This window comes from Myiozetetes cayanensis, unplaced genomic scaffold, assembly GCF_022539395.1.
Source record: "Myiozetetes cayanensis isolate MyiCay16 unplaced genomic scaffold, myiCay2020 scf5-8, whole genome shotgun sequence".
Classification (NCBI taxonomy): Eukaryota; Metazoa; Chordata; class Aves; order Passeriformes; family Tyrannidae; genus Myiozetetes; species Myiozetetes cayanensis.
This window is the reverse complement of record NW_026087742.1, coordinates 29,548,326-29,567,403: the sequence shown is the minus strand read 5'-3', so window position 1 is coordinate 29,567,403 and position 19,078 is coordinate 29,548,326. Positions and strand designations below refer to the sequence as shown.

At 42.5% G+C, this 19,078-nt stretch overlaps 1 protein-coding gene across 8 annotated transcripts in view; it reads right to left on the bottom strand.

Moving 5' to 3' along the window:
* MYO7A (myosin VIIA) overlaps positions 1-19,078 on the bottom strand; it is a 105,652-nt gene that overhangs the window by 8,452 nt on the left and 78,122 nt on the right. For 6 of the 8 annotated variants that reach the window (XM_050332599.1, XM_050332600.1, XM_050332601.1 and 3 more), the window contains 17 exons: positions 18,640-18,816; positions 16,883-16,972; positions 15,558-15,685; positions 14,066-14,192; positions 10,628-10,747; positions 9,639-9,812; positions 8,414-8,641; positions 6,978-7,148; positions 5,866-5,983; positions 5,449-5,575; positions 5,165-5,334; positions 4,873-5,063; positions 4,191-4,315; positions 3,304-3,461; positions 2,211-2,364; positions 1,941-2,096; positions 1,431-1,536 (listed from right to left, as the gene is read on the bottom strand). In XM_050332599.1, coding sequence (XP_050188556.1) covers positions 1,431-1,536; positions 1,941-2,096; positions 2,211-2,364; positions 3,304-3,461; positions 4,191-4,315; positions 4,873-5,063; positions 5,165-5,334; positions 5,449-5,575; positions 5,866-5,983; positions 6,978-7,148; positions 8,414-8,641; positions 9,639-9,812; positions 10,628-10,747; positions 14,066-14,192; positions 15,558-15,685; positions 16,883-16,972; positions 18,640-18,816 — 2,520 coding nt within the window. Of the gene's footprint in view, positions 1-1,430; positions 1,537-1,940; positions 2,097-2,210; positions 2,365-3,303; positions 3,462-4,190; positions 4,316-4,872; positions 5,064-5,164; positions 5,335-5,448; positions 5,576-5,865; positions 5,984-6,977; positions 7,149-8,413; positions 8,642-9,638; positions 9,813-10,627; positions 10,748-14,065; positions 14,193-15,557; positions 15,686-16,714; positions 16,973-18,639; positions 18,817-19,078 lie in introns of those variants that run through there. The other 2 variants (XM_050332598.1, XM_050332605.1) reach the window with 2 other exon arrangements.

Sequence of the window (19,078 nt, the reverse complement as noted above, 5' to 3'; positions counted from 1 at the left end):
CTGATCTAACACTGAAGTCTCAGAACTATTTTCCTGGGGAAAAGAGGAGGTGGGAAAGAGAGATACCTCCAAGCTGGTTTGTCCCAACTGTCTCTCCACTGATGAGGAGATCAGATGACTGGCTTAGACCAAATGCCTGGCTTCTATATAACTGAATAGAGGGAAAATGACTCCTGTTTTATGGATATCTCTGGATGGGATATCTAAAGTATGGGATATCTGAAGGACTGTCCCACCTCCATGGACATCTCAGGCCTGGTTTTGCCTTTTGAGCTGTGCTCAGCATTTTCATTGCCTCAGTTTTGCTCTGCCCACTTAGAGAGATTCAGTTCATAGCACTTTAAGGAATTCAAGCTTCTGACCACCACAAGCATGATTGTGTTATCCTCAACCACCAAACCACCAGGACTCATGTTCTACATCCCACAAGAGTACGAGCTGGAGCTCAGTGTCCAAGCAGCACTACAGTATAGATGCATGTTGCACTGGAATGCTGCTACTCTGCCAGGCCACCTGGTCCCTTCCATGGCCAAATGGATCACAGCAAACCTATCCAAGTGCAGAAGTTCCTACTGCCTCTTTCTACTTGCTCTCACATAGACATACGTGTATAAATTAGTGCCATGCTCATAGCTGGTTGTGTTGGAAACAAATACTCAAAATGATGACAAACTCCAACAGTTCTCTCAATTCTCCATTACAGATAAACAAGGGCATGCATAGCTGCTGTAGAGGAATCATCCTTTTCCTTCCATGGATGTGGACTGCTTTACACATAAACCCACTTGGAAATACAGGAATTTAGTTGTACCCAAGGGCATGAGGGAAGCGAGAGATGTGAGCCTCACAGGAAAATTAATCAGTAGCATGAGATAGCAATATCTGCAAGGACATGCCTATCTGCTCTGGCATCAATATAAGTAGCTGCCTTATTAGCATGTATGATCCTTTATGAGAGGTTCCTGAGTGCAGGTCTGATTTCTGTGTCATCTCAGGTCAGAACGTATAATTTCAATCACCTACTTGCCAGTGCTGTATAAGTCTGCCCAGTTCCCAGGGAGCCCTGTCATGGTACCCCACTGGGTATAGTTGGGTGGATAATATATGTTGGTTGAGGCTCCAGATGATTTTTATCCAAGGCTTCTGAACCAATGCAATTGAATGGATGAACCCACCCAGTTTCCTTCGTTCTGAGGTCCTACTGCAAAACCTCCAGTGAACACCAGCACATCACCCTATCTTGAAAAACACGAATTGCAGCAAATCAGAATGGACAAGGAGGGGTTTTCCTTATAATACTTTGGCCCAGAGTCTTCTGGAAAGGCTGAGTTTTTCTGGATCAGAACCAATATTAACCTCTTCTGAAATTTTAATAAGAAAATTGACAACCATCCTGACAGAAAAGAAAAATTTCCTCCTTCCCCATTTACCTCATCAGTGTCATCAGGAAAGTAAACCTTATGGAAAATTTGGGTGGTTTTGTGTTGAATGGCTTCCACTTCTACCAGATGAGGCGGGTATTTCCTGGATCCATTCCTGCAAAACAGGAGGGAGCAAGTGTCGCAACATCATCAAAGCAAGAATTTCTTTTTCAAATTTTCCATTGTAATATGTATTATTTTGAGTAACTTCAGCTACTTTCTTAACATTAGGGTGTTTTTCTCCTTAAAAGAAGAAAGAAAAATTTTAATGGGGAATGTGTATTTGCTTAGATTGTAGATTATTTACATGGAGCTGGACAAAGTTGATTCATCTTTATTCTTCTGCACTCTTTATCAGCAACATCCTCCACTCAACGTCCCTTTCACTCAGCTTGGTGGAATATAGAAAGGGGCTGTGAGCTTTCATTATCCCCCCAGTTACCAAAATATATCCTGATTGTATTTTCTCACACATATTTGGATGTGGTACAGTCAGGACTAGGTCTTTTGATGTCATACCTCAGGGCTTTCTGGAGTCTCTGGATGCAGTCTGCCGCCAAGGGATGATGTTTCCGGGATTGCAGGAACCTCTGGACATGGGGCAGGAGGATGTTACTTGGAGGGAAAAGGCCTGTACACAACCACAATAGCTCCCAGCCTTTCTCTTCACTGTATCTACACAAGGAGAGAGCCAGGACGAAAAACATCACTCACAGCACGGACACTTCACACCTGCTTTGCCCAACACAGGCTAGTGCATTTGGGACAAGGGGAACAAACAGTCCTTACTTGATGTGGTTGTCCGTGAGCTGCTTGAGGGTCTGGCAGTAGATTTCATCCTTCAGGGGTTCGGCTTTCAAGGCACCTTCAAATATTTGGTCTGTCAGCTCATTGACTGAGCGGGTTCTTTTGGATGGGTAGTCACCCATATACTTCAGCACTGGTGGGGGGTAGGAGTCAAGGATCAGCTAACTGGGATATTTGGGGAAGCCCCTCTGCTGATGATGTGGTTAAAAACATCCTAACATGACTACAGAAGTTCATGTGTTACCTGATCACAGATACAGGTACAATTGTAAAAGACCAGATTTTCAACTAGTGTAAGGCACCCGTGGAGCTGCAGCAACATAAACCAAATGACAGCCTTCACCATCATGCATATTGCAACTATTCCACATGAGAAGAGACCACAGTTTTAGCCATTAACACGTATGACACAGCAAGAGGAAAAGCACAAAAACGCAAATGTCCTCATTTTCTTCTTTTGCCTTTTCATTTCTCTTCCTATTATTATTTGCTAATAAGAGGAAAGCAGTGGTAGCACCAACAGTGTAATATTAATCAGTAACAAATATACCAACAGAACTATTCAAAACATGAAGTTTGAACCCTAGAGCAAAGTCCCATTGAAAAAAAAAAAAAAAAAAAGGCTTCAACAGATTTGATCTATGGTTGCACTTAGCCTTTCTCTGCCATGCTGTGTACCTTCTGCCAAGTAAGGGATATTCAGACATCAAACCCTGTCCCCAAGGCCATGTGGATGGTCTGCATCCACACAGATTAGGGCTATGTCCTTCCACAGCAGACGTATTTTGCAGAGACTCAGCCAAAGCAAGCCAGAACAGAGCAAGAGAGTGTGGACCAGCAGGATTCAGTAACTTGTTTCCTAGTACTTAAGAAGTAGACACACCTCAGATCTCAATGATGCTTGAGTACAGGTCTAGGGCTCAGACCCATCTCCACGGCTATGATATGGTTCCAAAGCTGTTAAGAGGGACCAAAAACCTTTCCATGGGCTTTGCTTGGGGCCTTAAAGAGCCTAGTCCACCCTTTGCCCATCAGACCTGTTGCCCAAGGGCTTTCCCAAGCAGAGGAAGGATATCAATGAAGGCCATGCAGGCTTCCTGGGACAGCTCCTCACTGCCCAGGATCTTCTTCAGCAGTGGCTGTTTGATGGGCTCACGGGTGTAACACCACAGCTTGTCCTTTCCACGGCTCTTGGTGATCATGACCCGGCTGAGGGTGTGCTTGGGAGGTGGCCTGGCAGTAAATGCAAAGCAAGAGGTGGAGAGATTACAGGGATAAAAGGGAGAGCTTGTGGCCAATGTATCACCTAGGAAGGTTGCCTGCAGCACCTAGCTAATGAACTTTTACACCAAATGGGACTTGACAATTTAGCAAGTATCCAGCTCCAGTTCTACCCAAAGATAATTATTTGTACTTTCTTAGGGCTCAGAAAAGTCCCATAAGGACCCTACCCAAGTACTGACACCAAAACAACCTATCCTATTCCAAAATGCTTCTAATCACAGCAAGAAGGATGATGGCAATGAATGGTCAGGGCAGCCACACTCAAAGAATATCACCTAGCACTACAAGCCTACTAGGGGAAAATATCCCAGAGGATCCGGTCTGCCTGTTTGGATTGCCTGCCCATCCAAACAGCAGTGGGAGCTTTGGTCACCTGCATTCAGCAGTGGTGTACATTTACATCTTTGGAGCCGAGATGAAAATGCCTGTATCTAATTTAAGTGCTGGCTAAATGGTCTAAGTACATCCTCCCACATAATATTAAATTTCACACTGTTACACCTCTGCTTAGAAGAAATCCTTCATAAAATCTTATCTGTGGAAAAACATGGCTCAAATGCCATGAACTAAACTGGAGGCTGCAGTTATAAAAAATCCCCCAATGGGGTATTCAGAGTCTTTTCCAGGCTACTTGCAGATGGATTCCTATAATTTTTGAGGATGGTTTAAAAAAATCACCTAAAATAATCATAGGAAAATTCCTCCAAGGTATATGGCTTTACTTTCTCTTCACTGTCTGAAACTGCCATCTGAGAGGTTCTGATAACATCTTGTCGTTGGTCAGGGGTCATTGTGACCAGTGCCTGTGGGATGAAAAGTTCTTTGTTACTTTGTCTATTTGATATAAAATACATCTGATATATTCAGAGAGAGGAAGCAGATACAAAACAGAGTAACAGTGAGCGAATAAGAATAACCCATCAATTCCAGGTAACAGTCAGTAAGAACTGTGCAACTGTCATTTCTCTGTGCCACTCTCAGTCACTAACGCAAGGAATAACAAATGTTTCCATAGTGTGGATCATTTCATAGTGAAGACAATGCACTTTGGATCCTACAGCTCCATACATGAATGCAGCACTTCCTACCAACCCCAAATACAACTTTAAGTAATTAGGCCAGCTGGAGTGATTTAGCATGATACATGGATATTCCAAGTCACAAGTTTGTGGTGTTCTAAGTGCCAAGACCAGAAGAAAGGCTGAGATTGCTTTTGCCTTGGACAACCTGTCACCTCTCTCATCCACTTTGGTTTCCACCTTATCTTCAGGGAGACTTTGGACATATCTAAGCCATTCAGGAAGGCTTTGACCTCCTTGAGCATTTGTACTAAGTTGTGTAATTCTGTAAGACAGCTTACCACGATCTCCAGTGGAGGCATGGTGACTGTAGGCAAGACGTAGACGGAATCAGTTGGGAAATCCCCTCTCTGCTTGGTCCGTTCGTTGAGCCCATTAGCCCACCCTGAGTTCATCACTTGTTCTCCTGTGTCCTGGTCCAGAACTATGAGGTCTCCTTTGAGGAAGCTGAGGAAACCGGATTCTTCTCCCACTGCAAGAAAAAACCACCATTGGTTTGAATTTTTTTTCCAAATTCTTTGGGAATATTAAATCTATCTATATGTTTACCACTGAGCTGGACTGTTTACTTACCAGGGTTTGGGTTGTCTTGGAGAGTGACCACATATTTGGATCGTTTCCTTAGTCCTTCAAGGAAGGTCACCACCAGGTCCCGGATGTCCTCCGCATTGTTGGAGGTGAAAGTGTATTCATCGCCTTTAATGGTAGCCAAAGTGAAACTCTGTCCTTGCAGCTTTCCTCCTCTGGGATATGTATTTATAGGAGACATACACATGAAAAATAATGACATAAGGAGGCAAAGCCAAGAAAAAGGTTGGTTTATGATGAGATTGCCAGCTAAGTCTATTCCTCCTTACCTGCTGCTTGACACAGCTGTGATCTCTGGGAAAGAGAGCTCTAAGAGAACCTGCTCCTGTTCATCTACAAAGTACACTCCTGTCCAGTTGACAGCTACAATTACATCATTTTTAGGCAGGCTTGGCCCTGTGTTGAAGACAAGGCATACAATCAGTTTATGAAGGGTCTTAGGATACAGAAAATGTGTGCCTTTCAAAGAAGGATTCAATGGTAAAAAAACTGGGTGTGGGGGTTTTTTTGGTTTTTATTTGTTTGTTTGTTTAGGAAGAGAAATAGCATCAGACTCATAACCTGAGCCGTTGCTAATCAGGATGCACCAAAAAATAACATATCCGAAAAAGACCAGCTACATCAGCTCCTTCTTTTCTTTTGCTTTAGAGCATCCTATGCTCTGGGGATGTGCTTTACTGACTCACCTGAGAATTTGAAGGCTTCGTAGAATCGAGAAAACAGCAAAGGCCACTTGAAACGTGCAAAATCCACTACCTCTTCCTTGACATTTTTTGGGTCTGCTCTCTTCTGAGTATAAATTCCCTATAGAAAAAGCAAACCGCAACCAACATGAAGCAAACCTACACTTAGGAAGAGAGTAAACAAAATTAATCTATGTAACCTGAAGGTCTTGGAACTAATATTAAAGGAGGTCTCAGTGCATCTAAGGGTCAAACAAAATGCTACAGAAACAAATGATAGTTTGCACAAAATCCTGGCCTTTGGTTTCCACTTCAGGGAACAATTTGACTCTAAGAAGCCTGGGCAAGCATCTGGTTGAGATTTGTCTCAGTTGACTTTGGGTTTCCCTTTTTGGGGAACTTTGGGTCAGTATTTTGGCTTGACAGTTCTTTAGCTGGAAACAGACACTCAACAGCCCTTAAGCACCTTATGTAGGACATCCTCGGATACTGACACTTCTATATAAAACTGACAGGCCAATGGAAGATTTGCAAGATCCAAATGAATTGCATCCCTGGATCTCCACTGACAATGAAGTTGAGGTGAGACTCCTAACACACATGGAGATGTTCACATTTTAGGGATCTTAATCTGAAGCTGGCTCCTGCAGTTAAATGAATGCCAATTATCATGCCAGGATGACCAACCCTATGAACGGTCACAAGTTATGGGTAACAAGTTACCCATAAGGAACGGGTTGCTATGTGAGAGAGTCACAAATGTTCTAATTGAAGTTGGGGAGGTTTTATACAATGCCTGGCACAATAAGGTCCCAACATTACCTGGAGACATGAACGACCACTGTAATACAACCAGTAACACCACAATCCTGTGTAACAAGAATGTCACCCCAGAGATGGCATTTTGCTTCTCCCACTCAATCTCTGCAAGTTCCCTGTTTCTGTCAGATTTTGCCTCAAAACCTGAAGTAAAACTGAACATAGCTAGAACAAGCTCTGTCCTTTCTCACTGATTTAGCTTTGGGTCAGGCTAAGAGCTAAGCTATGATATCTGACAAATATTTAAAAGACATGTGAAACTACAGAAGCATGCCATGGTGCTCCACTGTCCCCACCTTTTTATGTGCGGCTATAATGAGCTGAGCCCATTTTTCTACTGTTTTTGATGCTGTGATCTCTCTGTCCGGGATGTAGGATGGAATTAGATTTAGCAGCCTTTCCAGTACCATCTCTGACCCGTAGTCCACATAGTATTGCTGGGAAGCCAGTTCTGCCAGATCTTCCTCCTATGGGACCCAAACAAGCCAAGTTAATGCTGTTACTAGGTCTTCACAACATCCATCCTCCACCACTCAAGGAGCTCTTCGTGGCAGCTGGATGTACTGCTGCTTCAGTACATGGTGTGGTGATGCTTCCTTTCAACAGAACTTCAGTAGTGCTTTTTGCACATCAAGAGTACAGGAGATTGACCACTAAAAGCTATGACTAAGCCTTAACATGTTCAGTGACTAGCACCACACAGCCTCCTATGTACTGTGTGGGAACACATTTGCCCCAGTCTTTCTTTGCAGATCAGTCTGATACCTGCAGTCAGCAGTGGATGATTTTGCTACGGTAGACAGAGCTTAGTTATTGAAAACTGCATGTATCCATCACTTCCCACATTTGGGAAGCCCAGCAACTGAAGCACCTGTACACAATGCAGAACTGTAAAATTCATTTGGTGCAGCTACATTTCAAGCATTGTGGGGTGAAATAATAGAGTTACTGCAATGATAATAGCACAAGGAGACCAGAAGGTGGGGGAGAAAGGACAGGGCTTCTGAAAAGAAAAAAGAGCTGAAGTTAATGCAAAAGAGATGTGAAAAGACGACTATAGTTCCCATGGTGACTGGACTCTACTGGACCACAGGAGAATGACCATGTATTTGGGAGGAGAGATGTCTTCAATTTGACACCTGGGTGATTTTAAATACAAGCAAAAAAAACCCAACCAAACAAACAACCAAACCCCCCTCAAAAATATGCTAGACATTTTCAGAGAATTTTATGTTTCCTGAGATACTAATTTCAGTGACTTTGGAATAATTCTGTAAGCTTCCAGAGCTTATGCCATAATGTTTATGCTGCCAATGTCCCTTCACTGTATGGCAGAATTACTGGGTTTGTATTGCATGGCAGAGGTCTGGGTATCCTGAAAAGCATCTCTCATGTCTAAGACTTGGCAGAATTCACCAAACAGGGTTTTGCTGTGTAATCCTGACCTGGTGATCTGTTTTCAGATTACCTGTGGCCTTCCAAGTGGAGGCTCATGGATGAAGCAGCCATTCACTTCTCCACCCAAAAGTAACCAGGAGAGAGTGCTCATGCAGTACCCAAGCCCAGTCAAGAGGATCTGATTGTTGTAGCTACTGTTTTCTAAATGAATACCATAAACCCCCAAGCTAATTGGCATCCAGGGAGAAATATTTATCATCCCCTTCATTGGAACCTACTTCACCATCTAGAAGATACTTGTCGAACCAGACCAGTAGCTGCTGAGGTCACATACCTTGTCACACCGGTACTCCCCAAACTTCACCCCTCTCACGATCTGTTGGTAAATGAGATTGGTAGCCACATTGTCCTCACTTGGATTGTGCCAAGGAGTGAAGATCTCCTTCCTGAAGAAGAGCCGCCATGGTGCGTTGCGCTCCTGTGCTCCTTGTTCTTTGGCGTACTGCTCACACTGAGACACGGCATCCATCACGTGGTCATTGCCACTCCCCAGCGAGGACACCTAGTCAGGGCAGAGGGAAACATGACATTCACCTCTCTAAAAGCTGCTCTTTCTAGGTGGAGACATCTGTTTTTGAGTCACTCATTCAGACCTCCTTTATAATCAAAATAAATCAATATATCTATGTCTACTAGCCAGAATTTATCACATCTGTCTTTTCAGTGGGGTCTGGCATGAAGCCCTAAAGCATTATATTCCCTCAGACTTAACATTCCTGGATGAATGTCTCCTCAAAAAAGATAAAGAAGGAGTATAAACCATTTTCTTCTCCACCTGGTCACATCTGGAGGTAAGAAGATACTTCATCCTGTGGTGGTAGTGGATCAAGAGGTGAACTTCATGATCTCAGAGGTCCTTTCCAACCCATCTGATTCTATGATTCTATGATCCTCTTATACAGCAGCTGTAGGAGTATTTCAGTTTCACTGACAGTTGTTTCAGTTGAAGTTTCACCCTAGGTCTGTTTTCCTTCTCATTTATGCTCACCTTTATTTTAACAGAATTTCTGAAAAAGGTATGTTTTTAGGTTAAATAAATCAGGTTAAATACCAATGCAGGTATGACAGTTTGGATTCTAGCTCATTTTGGAAGCTTAATTTCAACCATTAGCTTTTCAAATAAATGTAGTAGCTCCCCTGCATAAAAATCCACATTGTTTGTTTTACTGGAAATTCACCTCAAATAAGCCTGTCTGAGAGTAAGAACATAGCATCATGTAATTATGTAGGTGGAAAGGAATTTCTGGATGTTTCTGCTCCAGCCCAGTGGTTAGAGCAGGTCCATCTTTAAACAGGTTGCTCTGTGCATTTTCGTGCTAAATTCTGAGTATTTCCAAGGAGGGAGATTTTCTGACAATGCTCCTCCAGTTTGACTACTCTTTTGTGAAAATCATTTGCACTGTAGAAATGTTCCTTCTGCCTTCTGGAAGTTATGTGACAGCAAGTAGAACCTCCCTGTTCTTTCACAGAGCTATTCAGGAAAAGAACTCAAGATATACCTTGTCAAAAAGTGCAATGTAAAGTGAAAAGCCAAATCGATCCTTCAGGCTGATTTTGTCGGCCAAAGAATTACAGAGCTCTTTAGCAGTTGTTGCAGAGTCAGTCAGCAGTGTTTTGGTTGTCCCATCCATAAATGTGACAGGCAGCATGATCGGTTTCTTGGACTTGGTTGCCTAATGGATGAAAGTCAAACTTTATAAGGTTTTTATACTATTTTTATATATATGTAAATATATATATATACACAGTATATATACACTATTTATATATATATAAAAATAGTGTGTGTATATATATATATATAAATTATTTAATACTATTTACATACATACTCTTCCATCCCACTCTGACAACCATTTACTCATTCCTGATCCCACTGACTGGCTGCTTTTGAATACTATCATATCATATTTATCAACAAGAAAATGTATGGTAAGCCACTGGCAGCACTTGGAAATCACAGATATTTTATTTAATACATTCAGGCCTCAAGGTGCCTAATCCAATAAATACAAACATGCCTGGAAATGCTCACGGACAGTTTTTTGTGTTTATGCTAGTAAACAAGCAGAGAAAAAGAGTAATTTTTGCACAAACTGCCTGTTCCAGCTACGATTATCCCCAGAAAAGTCCCAGGGACCATTCTCAGGAGGCAGTTTGCCTGCAGCCACTTTCATCTGTAAGACAGTTTCCTAGAATATATGGGGCTTGTTCTGTGCCAGCTGGCTTCAAGGCCTAATAGCATTCTCAAGCACACTTAATTTAAAAGTTTTTAGGCAGTCAAAGGCACTGATCTGAAGATATGTACTCTGGAGCAAAGCCAGGATGGACAGGGAATGCAGTATCTTGGAATTACCTCAAAACTCTTCACAGAAATAGGCATTCTGTCGCCCCACCTTCTGTCCTGCCAGAGATGTGGTTTCTATGACACTGAAAGGCTTAAACCCCAAGCCTCAGCTGCCCAGGGAGGAGATGGAAGGACTTGTACCTGCAGCTCCAGCCAGCTGGGTGGCTGTGTCCTTGTCCCATTGGCAAATGTTCGCCTCAGCCTCTCTTCACAATACGGAGCATAACCTGGCGGACCTCCATTGATAAAGTTCCTTAAATACTATTGGAAGCAGGGAACACAAGAGTTAGAACTTTGGCTCTTTAGACCAGGCACTTGCAAAGGTTAAGAAGCAAGTTTTATTGGAGAAAAGCCCTCTGGGACTAACAACAGTGATACCACTCAGGTTCAGATGTTCATACATCACATCACTGGAAGCTGAGAGAGAGTACAATGGTCTGCACCCCTGCCTTGTTCTTCTGCTGTGCTTTTCTGGCCTTAGAGGACATAAGACACCAGACTAGACAGAATTTTGATTGAAGCCAGGGCAGCAGTTTTTCTGTTCCTGCTATTGCTGCCACAGATTTCTATCTCTGTATTATAAAATGTTATTGAGTGTTGGGCAAAAGGATAGGAGTGAATGAAAAAGATGTGTAAGTAATGATCCAAGGGAATTGTAAGTGAATGCCACTCAGAACACATAGCTCCCAGCACAAGAGATCTTTCACAGTGACATTAAACAGGTGTTTCTTTAGTCAGATTTTAAATTGCATTTTGGAAGATCCTAAACCAAAATTGAGGCACTTCACTGTATGTTAAAAATACAATCACATTTTGTAGAGAAAATACAATCCAGTGACTTACACAGTATGAAGGACAATACACTTAAAAATATTACATAAACATCTTGGCCAAAATGTTAGCTAAGACTAATAGCTCTGCAAATCAAACTCTTCTGATGGACCTTATAGATAGACAAAAGAGTTCTCTGAATGATAACACACAGCTGTTCCTTCAGGCTGCTTTATAACACTGTCAACCATAAATAACATGGCTAGAGAGACAGGTATCTCTGTCAATAGTAACTTACAGAGAAAGTATGAAATATCTAGGTAATACAGTCAAGTTACATGGATTACAGCTGCTGCAAATGATTGTAAGCAGTTGATGCAATCTAAAAGTGTAGTTTTAATTATGCTATTGCTAATAATGATCTATGTAATTACATATTTTCCATATTTCTACGTTTTTCTGGCTGAGTCTTCTCACCTAAGCCCATTATTACTTGAAAGAAAGGAGTTACTTGCAAAGAACAGGAGTGCTACTGTGTCTTGACCCATGCTTAACATACGATGGAAAGGTGTACAATGGGATCCAAAGCACAACTTGTATATTTGGGAGCTGGAATACATTCTGAAAACTGCCTCATTATCAGTACCCTTCTCAAAACATTCAGTACTAATCAAAACTTCTGAATGCCACCCAGAGGGACCTGCACAGGCTTGAGAGGTGGTTCTGTGTGAACCTTCTGAAGTTCAACAAGGCCAAATGCAAGGTCCTTCACATGGACTGGGGTAATCCAAAGGACAAATACAGGATGGATGGAGAATGGATTGAGAGCAATCCCGAGGAGAAAAACTTACTGTTGCTGGGAGACACTGCCTTGGCAATGTATGCTCGCAGCCCAGAAAGTCACCTGTGTCCTGGGCTGCATCAAATGCAGTGTGACCAGCAGGTCAAGGGAGTAGGTTCTGCTCCTCTGCTCTGTCCTCACAAAACCTCATATGGAATACTGTGTTCAGCTCTGGGGCCCCCAACACAAGAAAGACATATACCTGCTGCAGCAAGTCCAGAGGAGGCCACAAAGATGATGAGAGGGCTCAAGCACCTCTGTTATGAAGATGGGCTGAGAGAGTTGGAATTGTTCAGCCTGGGGAAAATAAGGCTCCAAGGAGACCTTAGAGCACCTAAAGGGCTGGAGATAAAGGGGCTGGAGATGAGAGAGTTGCAGAAGAACTTTTGACAAGGGCATGGAGTGCTAGCACACAGAAGAGTTGCTTTAAACTGACAGAGGGTACATTTAGATTGGATATAAAGAAGAAATTCTTTCCTTTGAGCTTGGTAAGGCACTGGAACAGTTGCCCAGAAAAGTTGTGGCTACCTCAACCCAGGAAATCTTCAAGGCTAGGCTGGATGGGGCTTTGAGCAATCTGCTCTAGTGGAAAGTGTCACTGCCCATGGCAGGGTAGTTGAACTAGATGACCTTCCAACGAGACCCCTTCCAACCCAAATCATTCTATGATTCTGTAATCCTGTGATTCCATGTCTTAGTCTCCAGAACTGCTCATAAATTATTCCTTATAAATGCTTCACTACTCTAAAGCAATCTTTCGCTATTAAAGATTTAAATCCACATGGATTCCTTTACTTTCTCAGATGTCATTTTCATACATAATTTAATTTTCTGCCACTTTGTCAGTGATTTATCTTCTTTATTAGATTTCACTGGCAAGGCCTGGGGATGAAGAAGGGATTTCTATTCTTGGCTTCAGCTCTTTCAGTGCTGAAAATCCAGCACCTAATCTGATATATATGGAAATTATTGGAGTATCTTTATTTCTGGTCAGGCACTAGAACACGCTGCACAGGGAAGTGGTGAAATCACCATCCCTGGAAGTGATCAAAAACATGTAGATGTGGCACTTGTGGACATGCTTTAGTGGCAGGCTTGGCTATGGTTGGACTTGTTGATCTTAGAGGTCTTTTCCAACTTTTATAATTCAAGGACTCATTTAGAATGCAGACCATTCAGATCTGGGCAACATAATTTTGCCCAGAAAAAAGCTCAAAGAAATTCCTTAAGAACAACCTGATTTTCAAAAGTGTCAGCTGCTTAGCATCCCCCACTGACTTCAGTCCTGCTGATCCACAGTGCCGCTGAAGACCGATTAAATGTCACCTAATGTGGTTGTTTAGAACTGGATGTTTTCAATATGACATGTGGTGGGGGATGTACATCATGCAGAGAGGACCTACACAAACATACTTCCAGGTAAATGAAATCCTTCCCTTTCTGAGTGCAAATTTTAAAATTTCAATTTATATTTATAATTAGCTGTGTAGTTCTATTCCTTGCCAATTTTGCTAGAGTACATGCCTGAGGCCATACTGTCAAAGCCAGTAGATTCTTGAATGAATGCACAGACCTTTGTATATCAGAAATAGGAGAGAAATGTGGGCTATTCAGGTTGTGCAAATTCCACTTGAAGCTTTCCACAAGGAACTGTCCTGCCAGAAGTCACTTAATAACATCTTCACACATCTACAGTGTAGGAGGTGCCATCTAAACTGGTTGTGTAGATTTCCTTCAGAATCACAGGAAAGAGAGGGTCAGTTCTCAGGAGTGATTCATTTGACTCCCATAAGGCATGGAACTTGGGATCTTGCACACTTTTCTCAGCAACTTTGTCATCTTCATTTCTGGCAAAGACAAAGACTGGGATTCCCTCAACTGTGAAACCCAAGAGAAAAGCTGGTCCCATGGGTGGAAAAAGAAAATGTACTAGCAGATAATTCATGAGACAAATATCTCCATTTTACCTTCACAAACTTCTCAGAAGGAGCAAAACATCCCACGCAGAGGGACATCAGGATCCAACCCCTGGCATGGCTGCTTTTTGATGGGTTCTGCGTCAGCTGCTTGCAGATTTGACAGTAGATTTCATCCCTGCAACAGGAATTTTAAAAAAATTATTAAAAGTGAAAATTAAACATTAAAAATATTAGATGAAATATTTAATTATTCCTATTAATTAACAGGAATTAAAAAAAGCTTTTTAAAAACACAAAAACATTGAAAGGTAGTGTTTTTTTACACACTCAAAGAGACATACCCTGTTTGCATGTGACTGACAGTCAAAAGTTCATTTTAGCATCGCATGGATATTATTTTAACTGCCCTCATCACTGCAGCATCTCTAAAATGTCATCCATCACCAGTCCTGTAATATCCTCTGAGTTTTGCCCATGTTTCAACTAAGATTCCCACAGTTGACTGACACTGCTTAGAGAAGGAGAGAAATAAAGGGAGTCTCAAGGTTCAGGGAAGCTCAAAGTCACCTCTGGATGATGGAGTTTATTCTGGTTCCTTACAAGGATTTCCCAGAGAGAATATCCTAAAATAACTTTCATAGAGACCCATCAACTGGGAGTCTTTGTTTGCCGCTGTTCCTTGAGACACCTGAATTTGCTTTTTTAGGCAACTATCAGGTCCAGTGGAGATCAAGGTTTGTCCTGCTCTGATGTCCAAACAGAAACATATATTGACAGGTGTCTCATTTGGGACTGAATGTCCACTTTTGACTTTACCTTAGTTCTCTACATGCAAAATGGGGGATTACAGTACTTTCTCATCTACATGGGAAGTCAAAAAAATGTTAGACAACCTGTTAGACTGACAAAACTCATGAGAAAGCCCATAAGACACTACCAGGTCTGCCTGCCTGTGCAGAAAAGTAATGCTAAGGATTTCATGGTGAATTGGGAGGATAAAGTGAAAAGAGAAGGTGATCATCAGAGGAAGATGCTCACACTGTTTCTGGAGTAAGCAGACAAGTGTGAATGAAATGACTGACACTGCACAGGTAATGAATATTATAACACACACACATAAGGGCTAAACAAAAGATGTGCAGTTGGCCTTATTTTGGCACTTTCTGATTTTTGAACAATTATTTTAGCAACTAAAGTGAGTTTTTCCTTTTCATACCATCAAAAATTTTCACACAAACAAAAGTGATCTAAATAGTCAAGTGGATAACAAAGAGAGAATGTTAAAAAAAAAATACAGTAGCCATTAGGACTTTCAGAAGTGTTTGAATCCCTCTGCATGGTCTTTTCATTTGGTCTGATACGGAAAGTAAGGAACATGATCCAGTCCAACCTGCATTATACAACACAACTATAAAACTAATAAAATGAGAGCTTTTCAATGCTGTACACAGTATCAAAATTGTTTAAATATTGCAAAACAAGCTCAAGGAAGAAGGAATGAAAAGAATGGCATGTTCATGCCTTTGTCTTCATTTCTAACCTTAAGGCTGGCCTGAGGATGCCATTACCAATAATGAAATGGAGCTTCTCCAGGTTGGAGGTGGGTCGGTCTTCGAGCATGCTATTACCCTGGAGCGTAGACTCGCCATCGTGAAGTCTCTTTGTCACCTGCCAACCAGACACATTGCTCTCTTTCAGTACAGCCAGTTACTGTGTCTCCCCCCACTCCCATCCCAAGTGTGTGGTGCTCCCCCAGGAGGACTCCTCCACCAGCCAGGAGGGGTCTCAGAAGTTCTTGCAATCTAGGACTTTGGCAGCAATGGGAATGTTTGGCTGTGTTGGCTTTTATCATGTATGGGTGAAGTTAAAAATGGTCCTGTCTAATCATGCTTCCACCTGATTGCTCTTTTCCCAGGATTTCTACAATGGCACCCTTGCATCCCAGCTCTGAGCTGGTTGTGAAGATGGGAGAGGGCCACCAAGGATCTTTGGAATAAACCCATCTTATTGCCAAGGAATATGTGTCCCTTTAACTTATTCACATTAAAATAATCAGTAAAACACTGACAAAATGGACTCACTCCCCATGCTAGTGACGCAGCCCAAAATGCATAAGCATGGTGCTACTTGTGAAAACAGGGATAGAATTCATCTGCCTACCAGTTCTCTGTCTCAGCCAAGAAACCCAATCTCCATTTAGAGTCACTAGAGAAAGACAAACATTTCTAGAGTGTGTGACTCTAGAGGGTGACTATCTTAGAGAGCAATCTTCATGCTCTCAAGCACCTAAAGCCAGGTGAGATGGTGCCTGCTCTGGGAATGGACAGTCTTTGCATTGTTTTCACCACCCCCAAAAAAAAGATTTATTGCTCCTCACTCTTTTCAGATGGAATTTTTCAAAAGCTCTCAGCTTGGGGTAACTGCTCCCATGGGGAGCTTTGTCCCTGGCATGGGAGCAGAGCAGAGGATGGGTGAATAGCAGTTGGAGACCCCAACTCTGCTACCTATGCCACAGTGGAGGGCAGGAAGGTAAAAGCAGGGATAACATTCAGACCATCACAGAGTGGTGAGAGGTATCAGCAGCTGGATGGAGGGCTGTGAAAGAGGGGAGGGAAGGTGCTGGATGGATGGAGAACGGGAGCCGAGGGGAGGCCGGCGCGAGGTGCAGAATGACTCAAGGAGACACGGGAAGCCAACCTTTCCCCTTAAACACTCCTTAAATCTTTCAGGCAGAGAGACAGGTAGCGCCAAACCCAGAGGAGGGCTGGTTCTATGTTGTCTAGGGAAAAGCAGAAGAGAGTCAGAGAGGGCTGCAGACAATCCAACGGCACTTGTGCTGCCAGGCGGCCAAGCGTCTCCTCTCACCTCCTCTGTCAGTTTGGATTTCTTCTTGAGTGTTAAGGAGACCAGTTTGTGCCGCACACTGTTCTTCTTGTGCCCATCAATGTGAGTACTCTGCAAAGCAAGAAGGGTGGATGCAATGTGGTGAGACATAGAACCCTGCCAAGTGCTCTCCCCGTCTCCCCTGGACTCCTGCAAAACACCATTAATCCTGGGCAAAGAGTGAGATATTTCAGAGGCTGGTGGGAACCAGAAGTGTGCACCTATATTCCTGTGCCCCTTGAAAACCCAAATGTGGCTCTGAATTTTGCAGATGCTCTCTAAACCATGAGCATCCCTCGAATAAAAATTATATACTGGGGACACCTGAAAAAGGTTATGTTGAATACATGGCTGTCTAAGTCAACCCAAGTCCACCCAGTTCTGCTTATGACAGTGCAAATGAGATGACCACTCTCTGAGACAAGTCATTTGCACGGCAGGTTTGAAGCCATCTAGCCAGGAATTCAAGGAGAGGTAGTTATCCACCATGGTTTCATAACTTTTAACCAGTCCTGTGCTCTATCAGATTTCCCAGAAGAATAAATTTGATGTGGAACAGCCCTAGGCACTGACTATATATCACCAAGTTACTGTTGGATTTCTACTTTTATACCAAACTTTTTGACCCAGTTAAGCCCTCCCCATTTTAAACAGCTTTGAAAGGACTATGATGTCACATACAATCAACACTTTGAGTCCTGAGGATCTGATGGTTTATATCCCTTATAAAGACAAGTTGGTACTGTAAACCTGGGGTTGCATATCATTTTGCTCAGGGTCAGCTCAGGCATCTCTTTGCACTCTGCACAGATTATGTAACAAAGAGAAAGAGGAGAGCTTAAATTTTCCTTCTCTTCTGTACTATCTGATGTCTCAATGGGCCAAAATATGCCTTTTTGTAAATAAACAAGCAAGAAATGATGGGTAGAAGGAATGACAGGTGATTCCTGACATGTATTTTTACAGAATTACAATCTGGACGAGGCTACTCTCCTCAGATAATTCACTGAAAGTGCTGAATGCTATCATCATTTCTAAAAACTAGATTTGTTAATTTACCTCTGCAAATGCTGCAGAGGTTTGTCAAGAAAACTGCTTGAAAATTAAACACTGACATCCAGAAGATGCCAAAAGCTGATAATACCATTCTATTGAATGAAGCAATTGCCAAAGATGAAAGCATATCAGTGCTATGGATGTTGATTTACCCAGCACAGTGTCCTATCTGGGAAGGATACTAAGATGAAGTCTCCCAGTGACATCCCAAAATACACTCAGGATGCAATAGGTGTTTTGTTTTGTTTTGTTTTTTTAACTTCCACAGCTTAATCTCCTGGTAACTTATTACTTCCTGCTCCAAGATTAAGGACACATATTTAATTTAGTCTCTTCTGACTCAGGGCAGATCAAAAAGAAATCCCCAAATGAGAAACCGATGACATGGGACATTGCATTCTCCCCACGTATTTTAGCCCTGCGGGGTGGGGAAGAGAGATCAAAGCCTCATGAGAGATATCAGGGCACTTCCTTCACTTTATTGCTGGGGAACATTCAGTTATCCCTGTGAAGAAAGGACAGGATTAACAACCGACACATGGGCAATTCACCCTTTGTAGCATAAGTGGGAATAAAATCAACAAACTGATTGCCTGCAGCAAACCCCACAAGCTGTTTCTTTCCAACACATGTCAATATCCAACACCTAATAATAGCATCTCTTCCGTAAACACAGCAGTTACCTCTCCTTCTCCCTGCAGAGCCTGTAGTTCTTTCTTATAAGTCTTCTTGCCAAGAGTCTCATAGATTTTTGTCATAACTGGTATCTTTTCACCACCATCACTCATGGCTGTGTGATATTTTGGCTCAGGGAGATCTCCCATGAAACGGAGGATAGTGATCCATACAGCAAGTGCTGCCTATTTAAAAGGAAAGTTACACTCCATTAGTTCACACCGGTGCAGTAGAGGGGGTGATCAAGCCATGCTGAATCCATCAGGATAACCACTGTGGTCCCTCTGTACATCTACAAGAGATCAAACACTTCCCTGTATCACACACAACAGTTTTGCCTGCACCATATGTTTCCCCTGTGCATGCTGGGCAGGCTGGTGGATGGGACCATACATTCAGGCTTTGTGTTTGTGCCATCATGAGTGTATTTGTGCACCCTACAATAGG